Raw genomic sequence first — 25927 nt, 5'->3', positions numbered from 1 at the left:
AATATGTGTTTTATTGGTAATGGTGAATTTAATTTTTAGGGCTACATGTAAGAATTGAATATTGTGGGTATTACTTTTGAAAGCTAGAGTGTGTGTGTGGAGGGGGTCAAATCCCATCCAGATGAGCTGCTCTAGTTCTGTGATAAAACACTTGATTGCTTTGTAATTTGTCAATGATAGTATTTTTTTAAGATATATCTTTATTTTATGAATGTTTGCCTGTATGTATTGTATGTGTACCATGTGCATGCCTGCCTAGTGCTCTTGAAATCCAGAAGAGGGTGTCAGATCCCCTGGAGCTTGAGTTACAGACAGTTGTGAGCTGCTGTGTAGGTGCAGGGAACTGAACTCAGTTCCTTTGCAAGAGCAGCAAGTGCTCTTAACCACTGAGCCATATCTCTAGCCTCTAAGATAGAGTTTAAATTGTGTGGACTCCAGCTTCCTTAAGTTTGTTTTCATTGCTGAGGATCAATCCATGGTCTTCACCTGCTAGGGCGTTGCACTGTGAGTCACCCCCGGCCTGAGGAAACTTTAGAACCAAATCATAAAATAATGCAGGTGCTTAGGGGTACTTTTGCCATGTTCCACTCCCCCATGTGACTTCTCTATTCTTAGTCTCATCTGCCATTGGCTTACTGTCAATTGTAGACTGACTTGACATCTTCACTGTTGAAGTCACGAAGTAATTGTTCTCATTAGTAAAAAGTATATTTTGAAAAGCCTGTGTTAGAGAGGAGAGAGATAGCTCAGTGGTTAAGAGCACTGACTGATGTTCCAGAGGACCCAGGTTCAATTCCCAGATAGTCCAGAGTACATTCATGCCAGATTAATAAATAAATAAATGAATGAATGAACAATTCTGAGACAGTCCAGAGTCCATTCATGCCAGAATAATAAATGAATGAATGGATGGATGAATGAATAAATAAAAGAAAGAAAGAAAAAGCCTGTGTTACTTTTGACTTAAGAAATTTCTTGAGTCCAAGTTTTTGTTTGGTTTGGTTTTCTTGTTAAGACTTATTCTTTTTAATCGTGTGTGTGTGTGTGTGTGTGTGTGTGTGTGTGTGTGTGTGTGTGTGTGTATTGCTGGCGTCCAAGGATCAGATCTCCCTGGAGCTAGAGTTGCAGGTGTTTGTGAACTGCTTAACACGGAAAATTGAATTCAGGTCCTCTGGAAGAGCAGTATTCACTTTTAACTGCTGAGCCATCTCTCCAGTCCCTGGCTGGTTTTTGTCGTCGTAGTTTGTTTTGTTGTTGTGCTTTGTGCAGGGGACAGCAGTCTCCTGTAGCTTAGGCTGGTCTGGAGCTTACTGTATAGCCCAGGCTGGCCTTGGACTTGGGATGATTCTCTTGCTGTATCCTCCTGAGTGCTGGAGTTGCAGGTATGAGCCACTATGCCCATTTGTTCTTCACAGTGAAAATGACAGACCTGTGAAATGTAGATTCCTCTGCTTCTGTATTAGAAAAATAGCTTTCCTGTTGACACTGGATAAGGCTGTGTTACCCATTTACAAAAAGCTCTTTATTTGAAGTTAGGCTATGTGTCCATATATGTACTTTTCTTGTAGAAATATATGCTATCAGGTATATATGTGAGAATAATTGCATGATTCACTATGGCCCGAGTCTGCCCTTAAAGCCATTGCTGCTTTAGCATTTGGGTATTGCAAGTGTGTATTTTAGCTGTAGAAATCTCTCATATCATGGGGAAAAGTTATTGCTTTGTGACTCTGTATAAGATTTACTATTATTATTGTAGATATATTACCATGCTCTAAACTATAGGAAGCAAAAACTAAAAGGAACAGTGGCAGGTGGCCAGTTGTGGCAGCAGGAGACTTTAGTACGTATTTCTTAGTCATTGTTAGAACAACCTCAGCCTGTCACCAGGCCCGGGTGACACCTTGCTCACTCTGCAGTAACAGTGGGACATTGAGTACCATGTGCCCAGCTGTGTCTCAGGTCTCAGTAAACACCGAGGATTGAAGCTATGCGGAGCATCAGTAATAGATCTTGACAATTTTAGAGATTCTTCAATAACTGTGAGTCAAAGAAAAATATCTGGATTGATGGGACTGGAGTAGGAGTTCAGAAGTAGATGCACACTTGCAGGATTAATTGGTTTGTGTGTGTACATGCATGCTCAGATAAGGGTCTCATGAAAGCTCAGGCAGGCCTCAGACTTACCATGTAGCCCAGGATGGTCCCAAACTTGTGGCAATTCTCCTGCCTCAGTCACCAAAGTGCTGGCATGACAGATGTGAGCCACCAGGCTTGGCTGAATTGAGTTTTTCTATTTAAGTGTGTGTGTGTGTGTGTGTGTGTGTGTGTGTGTGTGTGTGTGTGTGTACTCACATATATATTTATATATACAACACATATGACTGTTTTGCTCACATGTATATATATACTATGCACATGCTTGGTGTCTTCAGAGGTCAGGAGAGGGCACTGGATCTACTGGAACTGGAGTTAGTAACAGTTGTGAGCTGCCACATGGGTGCTGGGAATTGAACCTAGGTCCTCTCTAAGAACAATAAATGCTTTTAACCACTGAGCCATCTTTCCAGCTCAGATTATTATTTTTTAAATAAACAAAAACAAAACCCACCACAACAAAATAAAGCAACCATGACGATGCAATGCAGCATTGTTTTTGCTCTTTTTCTAGTAGATGGTGCTAGAGTGCCAGCTACATGGACAAGTAAACCTTGACGCTGTACACTAGAGTTACAGTGTGGGTCGTGTGCCCAGTGTGAGCCCCAAACCTATAAAGTTTACGAGAAAATCTTTATGAACTTAGATAAAGGTATTATTAGAATGCCAAAAAAGATAGACTCTTAAGAAAAACATTGAAAGAGGGGGAATCTATGGTTGGTATGCAAATGAATAGAAAATTTCTTAATAAAAAAAAAAAGAAAAATACATTGAAAAACTGGACTTTGTCAATATTAAAATATTTTGCTTAACATAGCATACCATTAAGGAGCTAGTTGCTTTTAAAAAAAAGGCCAGGAGTGGGGAGCCAGTGGGGTGACTTAGCTGGTGGGACCCCACAATTGGTGGGAGAGCGCTGAATCCTAAGAGTAGTCTCCGGCTTCACACACATCCCATGGCGCCAATGCACCAGTACACTCTAAATAATAGAAATAAATGTTTTTTAGAAAGGGACGGAAGGGATTTTTTGGACGTTCTTGCAGAGGACTTGGTTCCTAGCATCTACATGGTGGCATACAACCATCTGTAACTCAGTTCTAGGTGATCTGGTGACCTCTTCTGACCTCCTCAGCATGAGGCACACATATGGTGCACATACATATATGCAGGCAAAGTACTCATAAACATAAAAAAAGTTTTTAAAAGATACCATTAAGAACATGAAAAGACAAATTAGGGAGAAAATATTTACAAAATGTGAGAGATTTGTATGTGAAAATTGTATAAAATTTCTTATAACTGAGAAATTAGATAAATGGGCTGGAGAGACGTTGGATGGGTCAGAGGTCTACCATAGGAAGTTCATTCAGTTCCTAGCACTCTTGTCCAGTGGCTCACAATTCCCTGCAACTCCAGCTGTGTGGGATATATGTCCTCTTCTGGCCTCCATGGGCAACTGCACTCAAGTGCACAAACCCCCACACACACATTAAGTAGGCAATAAAACAAAATCTCAAAAATAAGACAGACAAAACCTAAAAACCCAGACATAAGAGAAACAACCCAACAAAGAGCTCTGAAAAGCTATTTCACAGAAGGGATTAAACACCAATGGCTAAGGATGTTAACAGATCCTCCAAGGGCGGGGGTGTGGCTTGGTTGGTAGTGTGCTTGCTCAGCACGAACAAGCCTGGAGTTCAGTCTCTAGTACCATAAACCAGGTGTGGTGGTACACACCTGTAATTCCATCACTTTGGAGGTGGAGGCAGGAGGACCAGGAGTTTGAAGCTGTGTGGATCCATAAGCTCCTGTCTTTCCTCTGACTCCTTGTTAGGGAAGTAAAAACCACAGTGTCTCTCTAGCCTGTGTTTTCTTCCCTTTATGTCTGTAAGCTCTCTACTTTGGGCTTATTCTCCTTTCTCTTCCTTACTCTTACACTTCCTTTATAGAGGGGCCAGCACAACAAGGACAAGGATGAGGGGCACAGCCTAGCAAGGATGTGGAGCCACCTACTCCTTAGTAGATTGCCACAAGATGTGTTGGTTACAGGAATGCAAAATAGCATATCCGCTTTGTAAAAACAGGTTGGCTGTGGCTCAGAAAGTTAAATATAAACTCATGATATGACCCAGGAATTTCATTGCTACTAAGAGAAGTGAAAAACCTGCCCACACAAAGCCAGGAGCATTTCATTCATTATTGCCCAAAATAGGAGGCAGCCCAAGTGTCCTCCATCTGCAGATAGATAAGCAGCATGCTGTGCAGTGGGATGCCATCGTCAGTAAAAGGACTTCTTGTCCTTGATAAAACAGTGCGCCACTCCCGAGGCAGCTAATAGAGGCCACATTGTTGAGACCCCACTGTTGGGGGGGGGGTGTTATTCCGCTGAGACCTGGTGCTGTTGTCAGAGTAGCTCAGCCGTAGACGTGGTTGGGTTATTTCTCACTTTTGGTTGCAACAAATCATTTGTAGATTTTAGTTAAGAAACCGTTCTACAAGTAGAATCGCTGCATTGGTGAGCAATTCCGTATGTGTATGCTGCTAACAGTCATTGAGGGTGTTTATGTAGTACCAGGCATTACTCAATGCTCTCTTTACTTAGGTTACCATGCTGTTATTTCCCGTTTTATAGTTGAAGAGGCAGACACAGAATAATTTAAAACAAAACCCAAAACCAACAACAACAAAAACCACCTTGTTGCATATCTCAAGCCAAAAAGCCATACACCAGAATCAGTTTGAGTGTGAAGCTGCTATAATCCCAGAACTCAGGCTGAGACAGGAGGATCACATCAAGTTCAAGGTCAAGCCTAGCTAATAAGTTCAAAAACAAAAACAAGAAAAAAATTGAGATGAGTATGATAGGTTGAGTCATCAAAACAAGCTTTTCTGGTGTGTGTGTGTGTGTGTGTGTGTGTGTGTGTGTGTGTGTGTGTGTGTGTGTGTGTGTGTGTATGTGTGTGTGTGTGTGTCTGTCCATGTCCCGTTCCTTCCTTCCTTCCATCCATCCATCCATCCACCCATCCATCCATCCATCCATCCATCCATCCATCCATCCAAGTGTCAGAGCTCAATATCAGATATCTTCTCTCCTTGCTCACCCTCCACCACTTCTGAGACAGGGCCTCTTATTGGCCCGGAGCTCACTGATTGAGCTGGAGTGGGAAGAAGTTAGCCTTCAGGGTGCTGTGTCTGCCTCTCCAGAGCCAGGCTTTCACATGGCTGCTGGGATCCAAGTTCAGATCCGGTTTTTACCTTTGTGCAGTGAGCGCTTTACCAACTGAGCCGTCTCCCTAGCCCCTCCTTTTCTTTACTGAAATCACTTTAGCAAGGTCCCATCGAAATGTTATCTAGTTTGAACAGAGACTGGCACCAACCATTGGCTGAGGGGGTTTGCTCGTGTGTGGATGTGGTTGTTTGAACAGACCAGCCCCTCGTGTCACAGGCCAGTTAGTGCAGGCCGCACAGCTTCTGCAGCCATGAACGCATCTCAGAAAGTCACGGGCTGTCAGGGCCCCAGTGAGTCCAGGGCCATCGTGCACAGTGCCCTGACACTTCACTTGGGTCTGAGAAAACTGAGGCTGAGGCTGGCAAGGTGATGGGCCGAGCTCCATCTCTTGGACCCACTGGAGGTGGGGAGAAAGAACTGACTCCCGAAAGTTGGTCCTTCACCTCCACACACGTGCTGCTCACTCACTCACTTGCTCTCTCCACCTCCCTCCCTCCCTCCCTCCCTTCCTCCCTCCCTCCCTCCCTCCCTCCCTCCCTCCCTCAATAAATTAAACATAAACAAACCCTGGAGTGTACCATCTTCTCAACCGAAAGGAGTTGTCCGAATGTTCAGCGTCTACCTCTGGTACCCAGAATGTTTATCACCTCTTCTGAACACCTCTCCTTACCAGCAAGTTTGCAAAGAAAAAGGACTTTTTAGTCCTCCATGCTCTTCGGCACACTAGTCCCATTTTAATACTTTCCCTAGGGTGTCTGTAGTATGGGACACTGTCTGCCTTTACTTCCCTGTTCCTTGACCTCCTGGTGTGAGCCTTCAAGTGCGGGTAGGAGACAAATCTTGTGAAACCGACTTTTCAAAGTCAAGGTTGTTCGGAGTGGGTCTGTCTTCCTGTCCTGCCCTCCCTTCTCCTCAGCCACTCTGCAGCTCTTGACCCTGGAGGAGGATCCATGGGTTGTTTCAGACGGAGGAATTCAAAAGTCAGAGAACATGACATTCAGCATCAGGCAGCAGGGATTCAGAACCCTGGCCTGCTATTGGCTCATCGTATGATGCCATTGGGTCACCTTCCTCAGTTTCCCACTAGAGATGTGATCATCCCCATGTCACCACCATCAAGAGACCAGAGAGCTGACCGGTGTGTGGAGAGCACTTTACCATCAGAGACCTGTCCTTCCCTCTGCTTCTCTTCTGTTCCTTCACGGGATTCTGAGCAGCCCTGGCTTTCTGGAAGCTCCTGACTCTTCTTCCTCTGCTTGTTCCCTTTCTTCTCAACAGTTCCAGTACACACTGGTGCGGTGTCGGTATTGCTGTCCTATGTGTCGCATAGTGATGTGTCAGGAAGACTTCGGGGGCTGGAGAGATGGCTTGGTGGTCAAGAGCACTCACTGGCTGCTCTTTTAGAGGACCCAGGTTTGAGTCCCAGCAACCCCGTGATGGGTCTAGTTCTAGGCAAGCTGACGCCGTCTTCAAGCCTCCATGGGCACCAGGCACACAAGTGATGCACAGACGCACATGCAGACAAAACACCCATACACATTAAATAAATAAAAAATGTTTGTCAGAGAAATAATGAAGACATAAATCCGCTATAATAACCAGAAGACCTGGGATTTCTGGGGAAAGACGACTTGGGTTTGAGCTCTAGACAACACCTACTTACTCTCTGACCTTGGGTTTGCGTCAGACCCAGTTTCCGGTCTGCAAAGCCAGAGAGGTTTCTTTTATTGCAGAATTATGAAGATGATCAGAGATGACAGGGTCTGACTCAGGGTGGCTTCAAGTAATCATGACACAGACCAATCAAACCACTAGTCAAGGGTGATAGTTAACATTGATTGTCAACTTAACAGGATCCAGAGTCACTTAAGCCTCAAACCTTGCCAGGCAGTGGTGGCGCACGCCTTTAATCCCAGCACTGGGGAGACGGGGCCAGGTGGATCTCTGTGAGTTCGAGGCCAGCCTGGTCCACAGTGAGATCCAGGACAGGCTCCAAAACTACACAGAGAAACCCTGTCTCAGGAGGTGGTGGGGGGAGGCAAACCTCTGAACGTGTCTATGAGGGAATTTGAGTCTGGGTTAATTGAGGCAGGAAGACTGAATGTGGGTGACACTATCTCCCATGGACCAGGGTCTTGGGCTGAGAATGAAAAGGAGAAAGAGCTGAGCCCCCATCCTCATCTCCCTCTGTTTCCTCTCTGTGGACACTGTAACCAGCTGCTTCAAGCTCCTGTAAGCCTTCCCTACATGGTACTGTGCCTCCAGACTGCACGCCAAATTAAGCCTTTCTTAATTTAAGTTGGTTTTCTCTGGCATTTTGTCACAGCAACAAGAAAAGTGACTCATATGCCAGTCAGATGGGAACCCAAGGCTGACAGCCAGTCAGCAGCAGGCGCGGTTTGTGACCTGGTGCATGGTGTCTGTTGTTCTTGCCATCGCCAAGCCCGTTGATCTCGGCTCTGTGTCTTCTTTTCATTTCCTTGCAGTGGTGGGTATTGAACCCAGAACCTTGCATACAGTTGTCAAACTCTACCACTGAGCCTCATCCCCAGCCCACTGTTGGCTCTTTTTGTTTGTTTGTTTTTGTTATTCGTTTTTCAAGACAGGGTTTCTCTGTAGCCTTGGCTGTCCTGGAACTTATTCTGTAGCCCAGGCTGGCCTCAAACTCAGAGATCCGCCTGCCTCTGCCTCCCTAGTGCTGGGATTAAATACGTGCCGCCGCCGCCGCCGCCGCCGCCGCCGCCGCCGCCCGCTGTTGGTTCTTAATTGCACTTACCTAATAGTTTCCTTCATGCTCCACCAGAGCAGACCCCAACTGCTGTTAAATGGAGTCACTGTTGGCATCTTAGGTTTTCCCATCCTATGAGAACTTCTCACTCTTCTTCCATGCAAAACCTGCTCCATCTGGTGTGTTCTATGTTGTCACTCATGGTCCCCACATCCTCCCAGACATAGTACCTCAGTGCTGACTCATTGGGGCTCTTGTCCCTGTTCCTGCTTCTTCTCTACATTCTCAGCTACACTGAAGCTCCTACAGCCATCTTTGGACATCTGCATTTCCAGCAGCCTCCTAGGCATGCATGTGCTCAGGCTCAGGACTCCTTCAACCCACTGTTTCCCAAATACTGCACCCAGACATCCCAGAGCTCTGGAGCAAACTCCTAGGCATATGTGGATATCTTTGCATTCCAAGCGGACATCATCATTATGTTGGGCAAGTAGCCATGATCCTCTGGGTCATGTCCTGGGTCTCTGAAGCTAAGTTTTCAGGGCTTCCTCAGATGGAAAAGCAAGCACCGCCTGATACTCCACGTGGAACAGGAAGCCAGGCTGTCAGTCTCCAGTCTGATGCCAAGGTTTGAAGCCTCCAATAGGCAGACATTGTTAAGGCTTAAGACTCATTCACTGCTTGCTAGGAAAGATTACTGCTAGGTGTTTATTTTGGCCTGGAAGTTCTAGGTTTTAGCTAGGTAAGTTTGGGGACTATAGGATAGATTTGCCTTTATAGAAGCCTGCTGGCAGAGTCCATGTAGAGCTGCAAAGACTGTAGCTGGAAGGGCAACACAAGAGTCATTTTAAAATAGAGTCTGTTGTATGTTCAGGAAGGAAGTCACTGATGGAGAGGCAAATGGCGAAGGTTACATGAAAGAGGTCATGGCATGGGCTTCTAGTAGCAGGGCTCTGAGGTGAGATGGGGTGAGAATGAGGTCCTGCTTCACACCAGCTTCAGAGTGCTGCCCTCACACCAGCTGCAGGGCTTTATTGGAGGAACTGCAAAACCACAGGCCACAGTCAAACCTGAATTAGAACACACATTTTAAACAAGGGTCTCAGGTGGTGTGTGTGCAGTTCAAATCTCAGCAGCCCTTCTGTGCTAAGAATCGCCTCACGCTGTGTGTTGCTCTGTCATGAGCTGAAATGGTGACAGGGGGAGTGAGAAGAGATTTGAAGGAACATTCTGAGGAATGTCCGACAGCCTGACGAAGAGCGGAAGAGTGGCCAGGAAGGTCTGAAGGGTCACGGGTCAACCACAGTTAGGACCGTGCATACAGTCGTAGCCTCTTCTGGTGGTACCAGGCAGCATAGGTGTAGTGTGTGCTGGGTGAGGCGGAGGAAGAGCCAGCTGGCGATCATCTGTCACACTTACAGAGAGAGAGAAAGGCACAAGGAGGATGAGATAGAGGAAAGGGCTGAGGATCGGGGTCCCCTGAAGCCAGTGGAAAGAAAGGCTACACCCGTGGATGGGAGCAGATGTTTCCTGGCCTCCGTCCCTGTGGAGAGGAGTGTTCTTTCCTGCTAGGCTGCAGTGTTGGCCAGGACTTTGGGATTGTCAGGTGACTCCAGTGCTTTCTGTGTGGAGAGGATAGCCTAGGAGGAGGCCTGGGGTGAGATGAGATTGGGAGATGCTGGATTTGAAGCCGGAAAGCGGCTTTTGTTGGTGGATATGGCTTTCACACCACTGGAAGTGAGGATCTGGCACCTTAGAGGCCGCCCTCGATGATTGCTCAACCCGGCAGCCACTTCTCCATGTGTCGTGGTCAGGTGGAGGCTGAACAGCCAATGCATATTGGCACATCCTCCAGGCTGCCTCTGGGGCCATGTCAAGTCAGGTTACAGATGAGGAAATGCCTCACAAATGCCCACAGTCACGTAGCTGGTAATTGGCAGAACCAGGATTAGGAACAAGAGCCAGGTGTCCTTTAAGCTGGGCTGCTGTGTTCTGAGTCACCTGCTCCTGGGTGCTGACTGATACCAGGGTGTGAGGTGTTCTTAAATGGAGGTGGCCGGAGCATCACACTCAGGCTGTTGTCAGCCTGGCTTCTGCAAGCCTGAAGGAAACTGACTGACAACCTGGTGTTAGCTGACACAGAGCTCTGAGCACCCGAGAACTCGGCCTCTGGTTCTGTCCTGTGACATCAGGGTAGCCTCAGTGGCCTTGGTGCCAAACCCTGGAACTAGGTAAGGCGACAAACACGGTTCTTCCAGGGGCTTTGGCAGAAACCTCTAGTCCGAAGCCAGAAAGAAGGTTCAGCAGGTGAAGGTGCTTGCCATGTAAACTTGGTGACTTGTGTTCATCCAAATCCACTAGAGATAAAAGGAGAGAGAGTCTGTACCACAAAGTTGTCCCCTGACCTATACAGGCACACAGTGCCGCACACGACACCCCCTCCCTGTCATACACAATACATACACAAGTGATAATAACAAACTTTTAAAAGTTCAAATCTCAGGGTGAGCCCGAGGCTCTTACAGTCTTCAGCTCTGAGCTCCTCTTAGCCCCGTGGTTCTCAGCCTTCCTAATGCTTCAACCCTTTAATACAGTCTCTCATGTTGTGGTGACCTCTAGCCCAACTACTTAGTATCTTAATTCAGAATTTTGAGGATAGTTTAGGTAACATTTGCCTTAAAGAGTTTCTCATAGTGGAAAGTACTTATTTTTTAATTGAATTCCGAGTTTTAAAAAAATTAGCTGGGTGGTGGTGGTGCACGCCTTTAATTACAGCATTTGGGAAGGCAGAGGCAGGTATATCTCTGTGAGTTGGAGGCCAGCCTGGTCTATAGAGTGAGTTCCAGGACAGCCAAGGTTACCCAAAGAAACCCTGTATTGAAAAACAAAAACAAAACAAAATTTCCCTCATTTTTGTTTTTTGAGACAGGGTTTCACTCTGTAGTCGAGGCTGACTGAGAACTTACTGTGTAGCCCAGACCGGTCTCAGATTCCTAAGTGCTGTATTTATAGGCATATTAAACTACCACACCCAGCTTTTAAAATGTTTGTGCTTTGTATTTGAACCCTATGAATGGCCTTTAACCCTATAAAAGGCCTTTCAGCCTTGCAAGTCTTTATTTCTGACAGCTCCTAGACCGTCGTTGGGTCTGTGAAATTCCAGTTGGGTTGTTTCATTTTTAGTTCATCTCTGGGGACTGTGGAAATGTCTCTTGATTTCGTTTAACTTTTGTAATAATATTTGCAAAACCATATCTAGTGTTTCCTTAATACTTTTTTTTTTGGGGGGGGGACGGACTCATAGTCTCATGTCAAGCATTTCCTTATCAGAATGAGTTTTTCTGAGTATCCTGTTTGTTAGAATTGAGTATTCTCAGGAGATAGAGATGGCACCCCAGGGTGTGCTGGGTTGTGCTTCAGCAGGGTGCAGCCGGGCCAGGTAGGCAGGTACCCCACCATGTGAGGGCAGACAGAGCAGACATTGGGCACTTCTGCCTCTGCCACATTGTATCTCCTTCTGCATGGCAGTGGTGCCCAGCTAGAGACATCCGTCTTCTACTTCCCATTTGAAAAAATAAACGTTTATATTCAGCAAGGTGGCACATGCTTAGCTTCAGAGTTGCCTGAACATGAGGGGGGAGCACACAGAACCAGGCCAGAGGGTCCAGCATACCTGGGCTTACCATCTGGCCAGGTGCCTCCACTGTCTGGCTTCAGGTTGCCTTGCTGTTCTGACCACACCTCCATAGAACAGGGTCTTATACAGTCACTGTAAGGATTGAATGCGCTTGGCCTCTATCAAGACCTCTTAGATGTTATAACGAAGATACTTGCGAATGCCTGCCTGGCTCCCCTGTCCACTCCCCTCGAGGCAGGTGAAATGAAGAAACAGCTCCAGGATGGAGACCAACTTCTCCAGGGTCCTGGAGCTGTTAGGTGCAGCTGGTGTTACTGCTGTCTGTGCACCAGGCACAGTTTGTAGCACTTCTCGTGTGCTGGTTGGCTAGCTTTGCAGGCAGTGTGCTGCTGCTGTTTTCACTTTACAGGCAAGGGCCGCTGAGTACAGAGAGAATAAGTAATTGGTCCAGAGTGACCCAGCCAGTTAACCGCGGCGGCACAGTTAGAGCTCAGGTACAGATCCTGGCAGGTCCCTCTGTTCTGAATCCTCCTTAATGTCTTGCTCCCTTCTAGGAAGACAAACACAGTTTAACCAGTTGTACACACTTAGTCATGTTCCTGTGGTCTGTCTGACCTAGTTCTGGGGCCCAGAGAGCATAGTAGTCTACCAGGACTGTGTCTTTCCAGCCCTTCCTCGTTGTCTGTGATTGGCCATTCTTCATTAAAAAACAAAACAAAACTTTTTTAAGATTTATTTTTATTTTATGTATGTAAATGTTTTGCCCTCATGTATATGTGTGCACTACATATGTGCAGTGCCCTAGGAGACCAGAAGAGGGTGTAGGTCCCCTGGAACTGGAGTTAAGGATGGCTGTAAGCTGCCATAGGGGTGCTGGGGACTGGACCTGGGTCCTCTGCTCTTAACCACTGAGCCACCCCTCCAGCCCCCCTTTCTGATTTCTTTGTGTGTTAGAGACTTAACACCACTTTATCAGCAGTCTTCCTCTAATGTGCCCCCAGGAACGGCTGCAGCCGTCAGGCCTGGCCTGCATCCTGTAGAATCTGTAGGACCATCTCTCCTCCTCTGTATTGCTCAGCTGCTTAGCGGCTCTTTGAAGCTGATGGTCACCCATAGTCCTAGCTCTTTCATTTTTGTTGTTGTTTTTAAAAAGATAACTTTTTGAGAGTAGGACTGGGATGTAGTTATCGATGCATGCCTACAATCTCAGCACCGAGGAGGTGGAGGCAGGAGGAGCAGGCATTCAAGGTCACCTTTGGCTAGCCAGTGAGTTTGAGGCAACTCAACCTAAGAGCCTGTCTAAAAAATAAAACAAAAAAGATGCTTGCTCTGCCAAGCTGTCTCCCCCACCCCTCTTATAGCCGGCTTTTTAAAAATGGGAGTAGTGCCCTCTAGGAACCCTGAGGATTAAATGGAAGATGCCGTGAGGGTCTCAGCATAAGGACACGTGCATACTCTATCTTGATAAACCCTGAGTGTTGTCTGTTGCTTTTGTGTGGTTGGCTTTGGGTTTTTGTTTTTGGGTTTTTGTTTTCCATTTTTAAAGCAGAATTTAAGCCAGGCATAGTGACTTATACACGTAATACTAGTACTTGGAAGGCTGAGGCAGGAGGATTGGTAGGAAAGCTTAATTGGTGAGTTCTTTTACTGGTGTGAGTTATTGAAATAAATGTGAGCTAGGATATACTCAGTTCCTCTGGGCAGACAGACCCTGGGTGTGGGATCTGTAAAGAGGAAAGCTTGTGTTTAGTTTGTGCAGATTGTATTTCACCGGCTAGTGGCCACATGTGTGAGTGGTTGGTTCTTCCTCTGTTATTAATTTGTTTACAGCTTAGTCATTAGTCTTTAGTCATCCGTGTCCTTACAGTTTTGGCCCCCATTCTTATCATACCCCCATCAGTCACTTTAGTGAGCACTGGGTCTTGTCACCCTACAGAACTAAAATGAATTTCCTATGCTGACAGGCTATCCAGATGTGACACTGAATAGCAGCGTGTGAAGCTCTGCCTGCAGACGACTGACATGCCATCATATTGGTCAGACGACCAGGGTAGACCAGCTGTTGGAGTCTCAGCAGTCTTTGGGATATGAAGAGTAAACCTGGGCTAACAGAAAACTGTGGCCCAAAGACACAGGGGCTCTGAAGAAAGAGGCTGAGGCCCCAGAGGATTGCTCTGGAGGTGGTGGGAATGAGGGCTCAAGAGACATGGAAGGCTGCTGGCCTTGTGCAGAGTCACTGGGGAGGGGAGGCTTTAGGAAACTTGATTTCTTCCTACCTGCAACCGAGGGCCGTGTGCAGCCACCTGCAGCGTGTACTTAACGTTCTTATAAACATGCAGCAGATAGTGCCAGATGAAACCACAGCATGCTGGATAGAACTCTTCTACAGACATAGATAGCTTAGTGTGTGCTGGAGTGCGTGCATGAGTGTGTGTGTGTGTGTGTGTGTGTGTGTGTGTGTGTGTGTGTGCATGTGCATGACCAAGTGTGTGCTGTACACCTAGAATCCCAGCCCTGGGGTGGCTGGTACAGAACGATCTTGAGTCTGAGGCCATCCTGGGCTATAGAGGGAGACTGTTTAATAAAGAACAAAAGAAGTGCACTCACAATCAAGCCAGCACACAAGGGCGAGGGGGGTGGGTGTTGGCCGTGAAGACCAGATGGGAGTGTGCTTGACCTGGAGGGAGTGACAGGTGAAGGCCAGCATCACCTTTCTGGAGTGCACCCGCTGCATGCTTAAGACAAGAAACTCGGGCAGGGCGAACCATCAGATCACAGACCTTTTCCTCTCGTTCAGAGTGAAAATAATTTCAGAACCTGTCAAGTTTTGGTTTTCTTAGCATTAAACAATCTCAGTTTCCAAACAGTTCGCTTTGGGGAGAAGAGGGGTAGGCAAAGAAACGTATTTGGTTCAGCCTCATGCTGAAGCCATCCATTGCCAGAAATAAACACACCTTGGACTCCAGAGAGAGATGGCCAACCTCTTCCTTCCTTTTATTCTCTGGGTGAGAAGAAACAACTTTATGGTGTTTGCCCTCATGAGAATGTCCTCTGTCCTGTGTGTTTTCATATCAGAAAGGAGGAAAAATGTAGTTTCATAGCTTGCTTCCTCAGATGTTTTCCTTCCAGGAAGTAGAGACATCCAGAATTGGTGCCTGCAGAGTTAGCTCAGGGACAGGACACCGTTGGGGTCCGGCCATCACACTGCTCCGTCTTCTGACTTTTTTGTTTGCTAGCTTTGTTTGGAACTCGGTGTAGCTTTCCATAGTTGTTGCTGCCTGTCCTAGGGCTGACACGGGCAAGGTGACTGAGGAGGCAAGCTAACTGCAGGCCTAGTGGCCCTGCTCTTCCGTCCCTAGTATCTGCATCCCCAGAGCATTGGGGCCCCAAGGTACTAAGGTACTAGGTACTAAGACAAGTATGATGATGCAGGAGGTGGAGATATCACAGGGACTGGAAAGCTAATTAGCATAATGAAATGGATGTTTACTTCACTGAATTGAAATTGAGACTTGGTGCTGTCTCATCCACACTCTGCCCTCTATGTGATCCATCCTCTCCTCCTCCTCCCACTCCTTAGCCAGCTGCTTCTGTGAACGGAGTTGGCTCTGTGGCCACGAAGCCCGACCTTGTACAGTCTCCTTTATTTCTCCCTTTGAGACTGCATTGGTCACCCCAGTCTGTGGAACCCTTCAGTGCTGTAGTTTGGCCTTGCTTCAGGGACTGACTTCCAGAACCACATTCCCTGCATCCACCTGGTGTGAAAACACAAACTAGCCTTTCTGGCCTCAGTTTCCTTGGCAGGTGGATGAAGATCTTTGAGAGCGACGGTTTGGGCCCCTCACCTGGTGTGGTGGATACACTTACTTAGAGTGCATTGGCTGATTGATGGTGAGCAGCCGCAAATATTGCTGAGTGATGCCAACTCTCCACAGTTGGCGCCGTCTTGTACAGGTCTGATTTTAAAGCATTAGTGAGGTGTGCTCGCCATTAGCTCCTATCACTTCTGAGGCTTGTTTTTGTTTTGTTTGAGGCAGGGTCTCTCTAGCTCAGGCTGGCCTGTAATTGAGTGGTCCTCTTGCCTTCATCTCCTGAATGCTGGAATTACAGATGTGCATTAGACATCTGACTTTTTGTTAGTTTCAGAATAGTATCTACAGTTCCGTGTTTCTTGATCCCCTTCTGGCTTTTTGGGCCACAGTATCCCAGACTGCTGTCCTCATGGGTGATGCCCAGGCACAGCTGTGCTTCATCAGATGGCCCTTCCTTCTGAACCCCAATCACCAGTCAGCTCCTGGGAGCAGACGTGCCATGTTCTAGGATTTCCTGTCTTGGGAAAAGATAAATAACTTCGCATTACCTAACTGTATTGGTCAAGGTTCTCTGGAGTAGCAGAACTTAAATGAGTCTCTCTGTACAGAAAGGGGATTTATTAGAAGCACTTACAGGCTGTGGTCTGGCTAATCCAACAATGGCTGCCTATGTATGGAAGGTCCAAGAATCCAGTAGTTATTCAGTCTGTGAGGCTGGATGTCTCAGCTGGTCTTCAGTATTTGCCAAAATCCCAGAGAAGTAGGCTCTAATGCTAGTAAAGAAATGGACCTCCTGTCGAGGGTGGGAAGAAGCAAGAAAGAGAGCAAGCTTTCTTCTTCCATGCTGTTCATGTAGGTTCATCTCACCTCAAAAGATCTGCATTAAAGGTGTGTCTTCCCACTTCAATGATCTGAATTAGAAGTGGATCTTCCAATCCCAAATGATGTAGTTAAGTACAAATCCCTCACAGATGTGGCTAGCCATTTTGGGGTTTTAATTAATTCCAGATATAGTCAAATTGACAACCAAGAATAGCCGTCACACTGACCTTACATTATATATGTCTATGGGCTGACACCACTGACCTAGAGTTTATAATAAATGCAAGCAAGAATAGCTGGGTACACTACACACCTGTGACTCCAGGATTCGGGAGGCCAAGGCAGGCCAGCCTGAGCTACATGGTGAAACCTTGTCTCTGAAACCCAGGTAATGAATGAATGAATCAATGAACGCAAGAAACTTTGTCTCTTTTGATCATCATATTAGTCCCAGGGCCTGTATGTGTATGGACATGTATGGTAAGTCCGAAAATGTATTTGCTAACTGAAGAGATGGATGGGCAGCCAGTGTGGGTGGGCCGAGGAGGACTCCCCATCCACTCCTTACTGGAATTACCAGATAGGTTCAGGGTCCAAACTCACTTTAAACTGTTGTGTGCATGTGGGGGAGGTGTGCATGTGCGGAGGTCAGAGGAAACTTGGTGGAGTTGGTTCTCTCCCACCTTTACGTGGGCCCCAGGAATTGATTTCAGGCCATCTGGCTCACACAGCAAATGGTTTTCCACTGAGCCATCTCACCCCCCTCCCCAACTTACTTTTTGAACCGAGATCACAGTAGGAGAGAACTGAGGTTTTAAGTTCCTCCCCACCCCACTCTCTACAAGTGGGAGGGTCTTGCTGCTGAACTGGTACCCTCCGACAGTTGGCAGCTGGTGATGGGCTCCTTCGCTGAGCAGTCTGAAACCCTCATCCCAGGCCATTCCATCATCGCTAGCCACTAGCACTAAAACAAATGTTGATGAAGTCCATTCCGAGTCAGGACAAATAGAGACGTAAGGGATGCTCACCAGCAGTCCTTCCTGCCTGTGATGGAGAGCAGGCAGGCCGTCGGGGCGTCGAGGGCAATGGCACTGTGTTCAAAGAGTCAGGCTCAAAATGCTTCCCAGTCCGTTAAGAGATGGACCACTGGTCAGTTGACTGTGAATTTTAAAAATTAGTGTTTGTCACATATCTAAATCTAATGGTGGATGACTTTTGAAACATTAGGTAACCATTCCTGGGGATTTATCTGGAAGCGGTCTCCCTTCCAGTTCTGTACTCTGAACTGCCGTCAGCTGACAGGAAGGTGGAGGCGGCTGTTGCGTAAATCACAGTGGCACTGAGCAGCTTGCCAGGGTGGACTGCTGATCGCCTCTTCCCTACAAGCCTTCTGGGGCTTTTCTATCATCAGTATCCGACAGTGGCATAAATTTCAGTCAAAAAACGGACGTCCAAGTCACTTCAAGTTCAAATTCTTGTGCCCTTGAGGGGTTGATAAAAGAAGAATGTAAATTCAGAGGAGAAAAAAATTAGCATTTGTCACATATTTAAATCTGATGGTCGATGACTTTGTTGATATTTCAGTTTCCTTTGATCCCTCAACTTGAGGTCATGGGTGTCATAGGCTGTGACCCGACAGTGCCCTGTTTTCCTCCCAACTGTACGGTTTCTGTTGACCCACCCCACCCAGCGTTAGCTGATCACATGCATGCTCCCAGAGCACACAGGAACTTGGTGTCTCCGTGGACTTTATCCCCTGGATGTATCACACCCAACAATCTCCGAATCTATGTCTTGATGAGCTGAGCAAAACATTGCTTCCGTTCCCACCCAGGAGGGGTTAATCGCTGTTACGGAGTCTGAGTTTCTGTTATTCATTGACACGAGAGGGTATTTGGAGTTGGCCATCTAAATTATGTTCAACCAGTACCATTCAGAGTCAGGTGGCAACAGGTTGGGGTAGTTCATTCCTCAAATTTGGGTACCAAGGCTAGTTCTGGGAGGCAGAGCTCCACTGAGCAGGTCAAAAACTCACTTTCTTGGGGCTGGAGAGATGGCTCAATGGTTAAGAACACTGACTGCTCTTCCAGAGGACCTAGGTTCAATTCCCAGCACCCACATAGCAGCTCACACCTCTCTGTAACTCCAGTTCCACAGGACCCAACACCCATGGCAAAACACCAATGCACATAAAATAAAAATTAAAAAAACAAAAAAAACCACCTCACCTTAGTTTCCAGAGTATGTAACAGTCAGGACAGTGAAGTCTAGAAACTCTTCTGACTTGTTATTTGAAGCAGTGGCCACTGGCTTGTGATAGCTCAGGGTCTCCATCATTTGGTCTCCCGACCCTCCGTGTTGGCTCCTTCTATTGCTGCACAGCTGCCACTGAGCTGGGTTCTCCCCACTTTGGTTGCTCACTGGCCTATGTTGTGTTCTTTATAAATGTCAGCGTAGAATAGCCTTACCTCCCCTTATCCCAAAATGGGATCTTACTATGCTCACACTGAGGTGTGAGTCAGAGTTCTGTCTCATAAGCATGTTCACTCATGGACCATTTACCTTGTTTTTCAGGCCATGGTTGCTTGTTACCCAGGCAACGGAACAGGCTATGTCCGTCACGTTGATAACCCAAATGGAGATGGAAGATGTGTGACATGTATATATTATCTAAATAAAGACTGGGACGCCAAGGTATGCAACTGAATTCAGCAGTAATGGTTTTTCCTCAGAGTAATATCTGCACTTCCTATGGGTGAGGCTGGATTAACAGAGGGCAGTTCTCTCTCATGTCTGGTTCAGTCTTGGATTGTTGTGAAATGGAACAGATAATACTGTGTCTGAAAACAAACACAAATGTATTAAAACATAGTGGCATGCCTTGTCCAGTATGTACCTATAGGTGGTACTGTGGTGGAAGTGGGTCTGGTGGAGCACACCAATAGTCCCTGTGCTTGGGAGGTGGAGACAGGGGATTCAGGAGTTCAAGGCCATCAGTGACATGGAAAGGCTGCCTGGTTCAGGGAAAGTTTCCAGGGGGAGATGAGTGTCAACCAGCCAGTTCACTTAAACAGCAGGGTGGAGAGAGAGGATGCATTTGTCTTCCCAATCTGACAGGTCTCTAAGTGTTTGCAGGATGCCTTGGCATTGGGTGACACACAAAAGCAAGGAAGCAGGCCATATTCCTAGTGTCTGACATCCCCAGGGGATGAGCCCCTCGTCTACTGTCTAACTGTGAGTTCTAGGTTAGGTTCAGGGCAAGGCGTTCACGGGCCCTTCAGCTTTGAGCCCAGCTGCTCAGGAGCATTGGTTTGCTGGGCTCGCTGGTACACACCTGTGACCTCAGCATTTGAGAGGTTGAATCAGGAGGATCAGAGGCTAAGATCATCCTTGGCTACATAGCGGGGTAGACACAAGCCTGGGTTATTGTCCCAAAAAACAAAAACGAGTAACGGAATATCTCCAGATTGGTGATTTTAGTCTAGTGTTTTTCCTCATAGTGTAAAATAGAAGGACCACGTGGTGCATGTCCCCAGGTCCTCATGAAGAGTCCCCTTGGCTCCCAGTGCACTTGACAGACTACTGTCTGTGATGACTGTCCAGTCGCCACAGAAAGCTGTGGTCCAGGTAAATGAGTTGTGTGGGTGACGTTGAGCTCTTAGCAGTTATGATTAGAATTTAGACCAGGCACAGAATGAGAGGAGTGGGTACGGCTCCATAGGACCCGACACCTGCTGCCAAGCCTGAAGATCTAAATTTGATCCATGGGACTCAGCAACTCCCATAATACACATAAACATAGATTAAAAAGTAAATTCAAGGCCGTAAGTTCACCTTCTTGTTAAGTGTAAGTTAAAGCACGATGATTGTTTATCTGATGGGATGAACCAACCATTTTACTGAGGAAGCCACTCAGCAAAGTGGCTGACATCAGTGTGAACAGAAATGCTCGCTGGTTTTCAAAACTTGCAGGCAGGTTTGGAGATTTTGTGTATTTGTCTGTTTCAAGTGCTTACAACAAAAAGGAAGTTTTCCATGCATTAGTGTTGTACATGGAGTCTCGGCTCACCATTACACCTTGTTAATTAACATAATTATATTCACAAGTAATCCACCTAAGCATTTTGAGTTACTTACCTCCTCCCAATCCCCAACTTAACCTGGTCCCATTCTTGGTGGCTCATACTAACATACTTTCTTTTCCCAGGTAAGTGGAGGTATACTTCGAATTTTCCCAGAAGGCAAAGCCCAGTTTGCTGACATTGAACCCAAATTTGATAGACTGCTGTTTTTCTGGTCTGACCGACGCAACCCTCACGAAGTACAACCAGCATATGCTACAAGGTAGTGTTCTGTTCATGGAAAGTTGGTTGACAGTGTGGCAGGGCAGGGGTGAGTCGAAGGGTGAACCCCAAAGTTTCTGGGGAGTGCCTGCCTGCTCTCCAGGCCCTCCTCTTAGTTTGGATGATAGTGCTTATTTGTACTTGGTCCTAAGAGTGTCAGCCTTCTCTTAGCTGCTCTTTGCTTGAGGTGGAATAGGACTGAACAACCTCCTCCTCTTCCTCCTCCTCCTCCTCCTCCTCCTCCTCCTCCTCCTCCTCCTCCTCCTCCTCCTCCTCCTCCTCCATGGTGCCCCTGCTAACACTGCCCATTTCTAGATCATTGGGTGTTTTCAGAACTTTTAGAAAAGTGAAAAAGAAAAAGAGGAGCTTTTTGAAAAGTAATTCTGAGAGCACAAGTGTGTGCTGCACGCCGAGAAGGGTGTGATAGCACTCTTTGGTTGTGATGCCGCTACACACACGTGCTGCCATGCCTGGTGCATGCCTGCCATCCAGGGTGTCCTTTCTCTTCCGCTTCTGAGCTGTGCTTCCGTCACTGATCACATCACTGTGGGCAGCAGCTGCATGGTGGAGCCTGAAGTCATAGGTACCCTGACAAGAAACCTGGGGTCCAGGCATGGCACTCATCGGAGGCTAGAGATACAGTCAGGAGAGGGGCCACTGGGCCAGAGAACAGAGGCCAGAGCCCAGCTTGGTCTGTATAGCTCAGGCAGAGGGCAGACTGTTGAAGTCTGGAGACAAATGGATGTGAAGAAGGCAGCTCTGGAAGCCACACGCAGAAGAAAGGAGCAGGGTTTTCTGGTTAGGACCGAGGGCCCTAGGAGGAGTTGATTATGTCAAAATTCTAATTGGCAGTTAACTGACAGCCTGGGACACGGGGCAAGAGAGATTGAAAACTCTCCATGTAACCCTGTTTCCCGGAAGAGGCCATGGTAGAAAGAGGGGTGGAGCCTGGGCAGAGCGGGCAGCCGCGGGCCAGTGGAAGAGTACCTGTACTGCACTGTCACCACTGGTGGAGCTGGCTCTGCCTGCATTCGGCTCTTCAGGAGGGTTCACATGGTTAGGCGGCTGTTTATTTAGGTTGTTGCTTTTCCTATGAACTTTGGCCTGGATCCACATATTCTTACCTAATGTCAACAAGGAGCCAATGGCCTGAAGCACATGCTCACATCCACAGTGTCTGTCCCTCACTCCACTGTTTACATCAGCAGGTACTGCCACATGCTTGTATCTCAGAACAGACCTGTCATACCACATTTATTTGTAGGATAAAGTAGTCCAGTTAGGTGAGGATTTTTAGAAAAAGGTTCAGCCAAACCCAGTGTCAAAACTCAGTGTGACTTTCTAGGTAGGAATCCTAGAAGTTTCTGAGTGTGGCTTAACTCTTGCTCAGTGACGCAGTCCGAGATGTTAGACTGCTGGCCTGGGTTGCTCTGTCCCGGTCCCTGTCCCTGCTCCCTGGGCCCTTTCCCCTCTTCTGTTTCTGACCATGCAGGCCGGGTGAGCATGGAGAGAGGCTGTGAGCCTCCCTTGGATGCTGCAGCTCAGCTGCGGGGTGGACAAGCCATGCTTGCCCGCTACACACATCAGTCTGAGGATGCTTTGGGCATTAGAAGTTGTCAGGAGCACTGTCTTCCCAGGGACCATTCTGATCCTGTCTTAAATTTCCTTCTAGGTACGCAATAACTGTTTGGTATTTTGATGCAGATGAACGAGCAAGAGCTAAAGTAAAATATCTCACAGGTAAACACAGCTGGGGGCCAGGCTGCTGGAACAATTGGGGATGGTGTTTTCCAAAAGCCACAGTCCACGAGTGTTTTGCCAGATTTTCAAAAGGATTTCTTTAGTTAGTCTTTATTCTTGTCTGCTGAGATTGTGCAAAGCTTAGCAAAAGTTTGAGGCAAGTATGAGTTAGTTACTCAAACACAAACTGATCTTTTCTGTGATGGCCCTTAAGAGCCTCAAGCTACTCCTCAGTGCTCCTCAGGTTACCTAGTTCCCTCCCCTTCTCCCTTAGATAAGGGATATCCCTTCTTTTCTACACTGCCTCTAAAGAATGTGTGGCCACAAGGAGAGTCAGCACAGAACCGGTGAACAAAATATTCTCCCAGCCCGGAAGACAGGTGTGCAGACTCCCAGCTGTCGGCTCTGTGTGTAGGCCATGCACTTGTCCTGTGCCTGCATGGCCTGGGACAGTGGCCTGGGCTGCCCAGGGATGGAGCCCTTGCCCGCCTTTGCTTTACCTCTCACATCTCTGCAAGTCTGCCCAGCGGACACAGGACCCACTCACTGAGTTCTAAGGACTCCACTCAGCTTTTTGTAGGAGTGTAAGGACAGGATGTGAGTGCACTTTCTCTACGTTCAGAGCTATGGTTTGCGTCCATTCTGTGGTTTTCCACTACTTTATAGTCAGGTGGCTTTAAGTGAAAAGACAGCGGCGCTGTGTCTGTTGGTGTCTCTGCTTGCCCTCTGAGATCTGCAGAGCCGTGCACCTGCCACAGTGGCAGTGGGAATGGCTGGTGGGGTGGACCTCATGGGACGCTGGAGAAATGAGGAGGCATTGCTTCACATGTTCGGGGTGCGGTCACAGGAGCTCGGGTAGCTTAGTCAGTGAAGGCTTCTCTTTTTCTTGCAGGTGAAAAAGGTGTGAGGGTTGAACTCAATAAGCCTAATTCAGTCAGCAAAGACGTCTAGCAGGGCCTTAGGTCCAGCAGTGCTCACACCACCTACAGCCGCTTCGTTGCCTTCTGTGGACTCGTGGATGGGATAAGCAGAGACTCCTGGCTGGCGTTCCAGCTGGGAGCCAGGCAACCTTGCCAGGTGTTGTCCAACAGAGGGTTCCGTCTGCTGTGACTGCTGTGGGGTCAGCTCCAGCTCTGTGACTGCACTTGGCCACCGACTGAAGAGGAGACGCTGTCTGAGGAGAGTGGCTTTTCCATCTGGACACGAAACAAGGGCCCTATGTAGGATTTTCTTCATTCTTCTATTTTGCCAGATCTATCATCTAACTGAGTTCATTTCATCTCTTTTTTATATCAAGTTTGAATTCGGGGAATTTTTGTATTAGGTACAATTTATCAAAACTGAATTAAGAAAAAAAAATTACAGTATTATTCCTCAAAGTAACATCAATCTATTTTTGTAAACCTCTTCATGCTATTAAATTTTGCCCTAAAGACCTCCTACGATGATTGTCGCCAGTGAATGATGATTCGTTTTCTTTTGACTGAAAGTAAAGAAAGGGCGTTGAGTTGCAGCCGAAGTCCACAGGTTTTTCTTGGCCTGTCTCACAGTAGTTTGAACTTGTAAAGGTCTCTGCTGTCACGCTTTGACCTTGGTGATAGTGAAACCTAACAGTAGATGGTCACCACTGACTACCAAGTAACTTACAGAATTATGAGAGGAAAAACGCCACAGGAAAAGGGTTTATCTTTTAAGTTAATTTTCAAAGCTAAGTGACTGGCACTAAATAAACTTGAGGTCCTTCTCTGCTCTGGTTCCCAAGACAAAGGGCTTCTTCCGCTTCAGGTCTGTCCTGCCATCGGTCTGTCCTGCCATCGGTCTGTCCCACTGCACAGTTTCCCCGTGGTTTCTCCTTAGCTCGACTGTGCTTCCAGATCCTCCCAGATCAGAGCCTTGTTCTGTTGCAGAGCACCCAGTGGCCCCAGGCATGGGGACATGTGTGTGGTTGTAGCCTCAAGCATGGTCACCGGCTCCTGGGACAGCTATGTGCGAAAGGCATGTGTGTAGCTTAGAAATGAGAAGAAGTGTAAAACCAGACACTTTGTTTTATGGGTTTTTCTCTCTTTAGAGAGAAGAGGGACGGTGTGGCACAACCACACCAGGCCTGCCAGACTCTGGTCACCTCTACAGTCCCCTTAGAAAGCCTGGGTTTGCACAGATTTGGGGTGTAACTCCTTGACCCCTTGGGTGTTTTATCTCTGACCTTGATCTTTGCCAAAATGTGTGTATACAGAACGACTTCTGTGTGTTTCACCGTACACCAGTCTTAGCAGCTGTCTAGTTTGAATCCAATTAGAAACCTTTTCTGTGGAAAGCTCAGTAATTCTTATTAAGAGATTGCTATTGTTCATGTAAAACATGAAAAAAAAATCAAGTAAAGCTGAGTGTGGATTGGGGGTTACTCAGCACTGTGCTTGTGTGAGGGGCTCATGGCAGGAAGTCCAGTTCTGTCCCACATCCTTCTCTACAGCCCCAATAACCGCTGACAACCTCTCCAGCAAGTGCCTCTGCCAGCCGAGGGCCAGCGCGAGGTTAGCCACCTGGCGGCCCTTCCAAAAGCACCATGTTTCAGAGTTGGGAGAAATTGTTTGGCATTGGTGGGAGAAGACATTTGATTGGAGCAGCAGCCTTTCAATGTGGGAGTCCCTGGTATATTTTGTATCGGACCTTTACTGGTGTACCAAGTCCCAGACTCTCTGCTGCCAAGAGGGTGTGTGCTTGCCAGACGAAATTTAAACTATAGATCTTCTGGAAAGTTTATGTACTTTCCTGGAGGTCATTTGTGAAAAGATCAAGATATCAGGAGAGTCATGCACTTAATACTCAAACTCTTAATTTCATGTTAGTGGCACAAAACAGGGCTCTATTTAAAACTATTTGTGGCCTCTGTGTGTTAATCCTGGTTAAAGAGAAAGCTTTATGATGCTGTTTATTCAACACATTAAGCAGCTGTGGAACAGACCTTTATCCGTAATAGGCAGAGCACTTCAGGATTTGCATAGAGACTCATGGTTTGGACGCGGTGTTTCCTATGAAAGCTTCTCACGTTGCTTGTAAAGCTAATCTAATTAAAAAGATGTATAAATGTTCTTGAAAAAACTTAACTGTTGTCACCTCCAGCTTTCTTCTGTTTGTAGCCCATCACCATCTGTTGGCTTTCATCATGGGCCCCTTGGTCACTTAGTTATTGCCATGCATCTTTGGTCTAGTCCACAGCATGCAGCAATTACCTTCTGTAAGAGAACAGCCAGGAGAGATGCTCCAGGTGTGGAGACATCGCTGCATGGTTAGTGAGCTGCACCTGCCTTCTCAATATCAGAGTTCTTTTCTCGGTGGGCTTTCAAGTTGCTTTGAACACCATAGCTGTTGAATATGTCTTCTTCGCACCCTTGTGCTGCTGAAGGAGGGGCGTGGTACGCACCTGCAGGGCCACTGGAATGCAGCTCTACACACATGATC

General features: G+C 47.1%; 1 protein-coding gene across 2 annotated transcripts in view; it reads left to right on the top strand.

The window, feature by feature from the left end:
- Positions 1-25572, top strand: part of Egln1 (egl-9 family hypoxia inducible factor 1) — a 40192-nt gene extending 14620 nt beyond the window's left edge. Inside the window, exons 2-5 of one of the 2 annotated variants that reach the window (XM_006992829.3) lie at positions 18960-19079; positions 20593-20729; positions 22401-22468; positions 23361-25572. In XM_006992829.3, coding sequence (XP_006992891.2) covers positions 18960-19079; positions 20593-20729; positions 22401-22468; positions 23361-23419 — 384 coding nt within the window. In that variant the 3' untranslated portion in view covers positions 23420-25572. The remainder of the gene's footprint in view (positions 1-18959; positions 19080-20592; positions 20730-22400; positions 22469-23360) is intronic. The other variant, XM_076572333.1, reaches the window with a different exon arrangement.
- The last annotated feature ends 355 nt before the right edge of the window (positions 25573-25927 follow it).

The sequence above is a fragment of the Peromyscus maniculatus genome, chromosome 5 (genome assembly GCF_049852395.1).
Source record: "Peromyscus maniculatus bairdii isolate BWxNUB_F1_BW_parent chromosome 5, HU_Pman_BW_mat_3.1, whole genome shotgun sequence".
Taxonomy (NCBI): Eukaryota; Metazoa; Chordata; class Mammalia; order Rodentia; family Cricetidae; genus Peromyscus; species Peromyscus maniculatus.
Note: the sequence above shows the minus strand (reverse complement) of the source record. Positions and strands in the feature narration are given on the sequence as shown.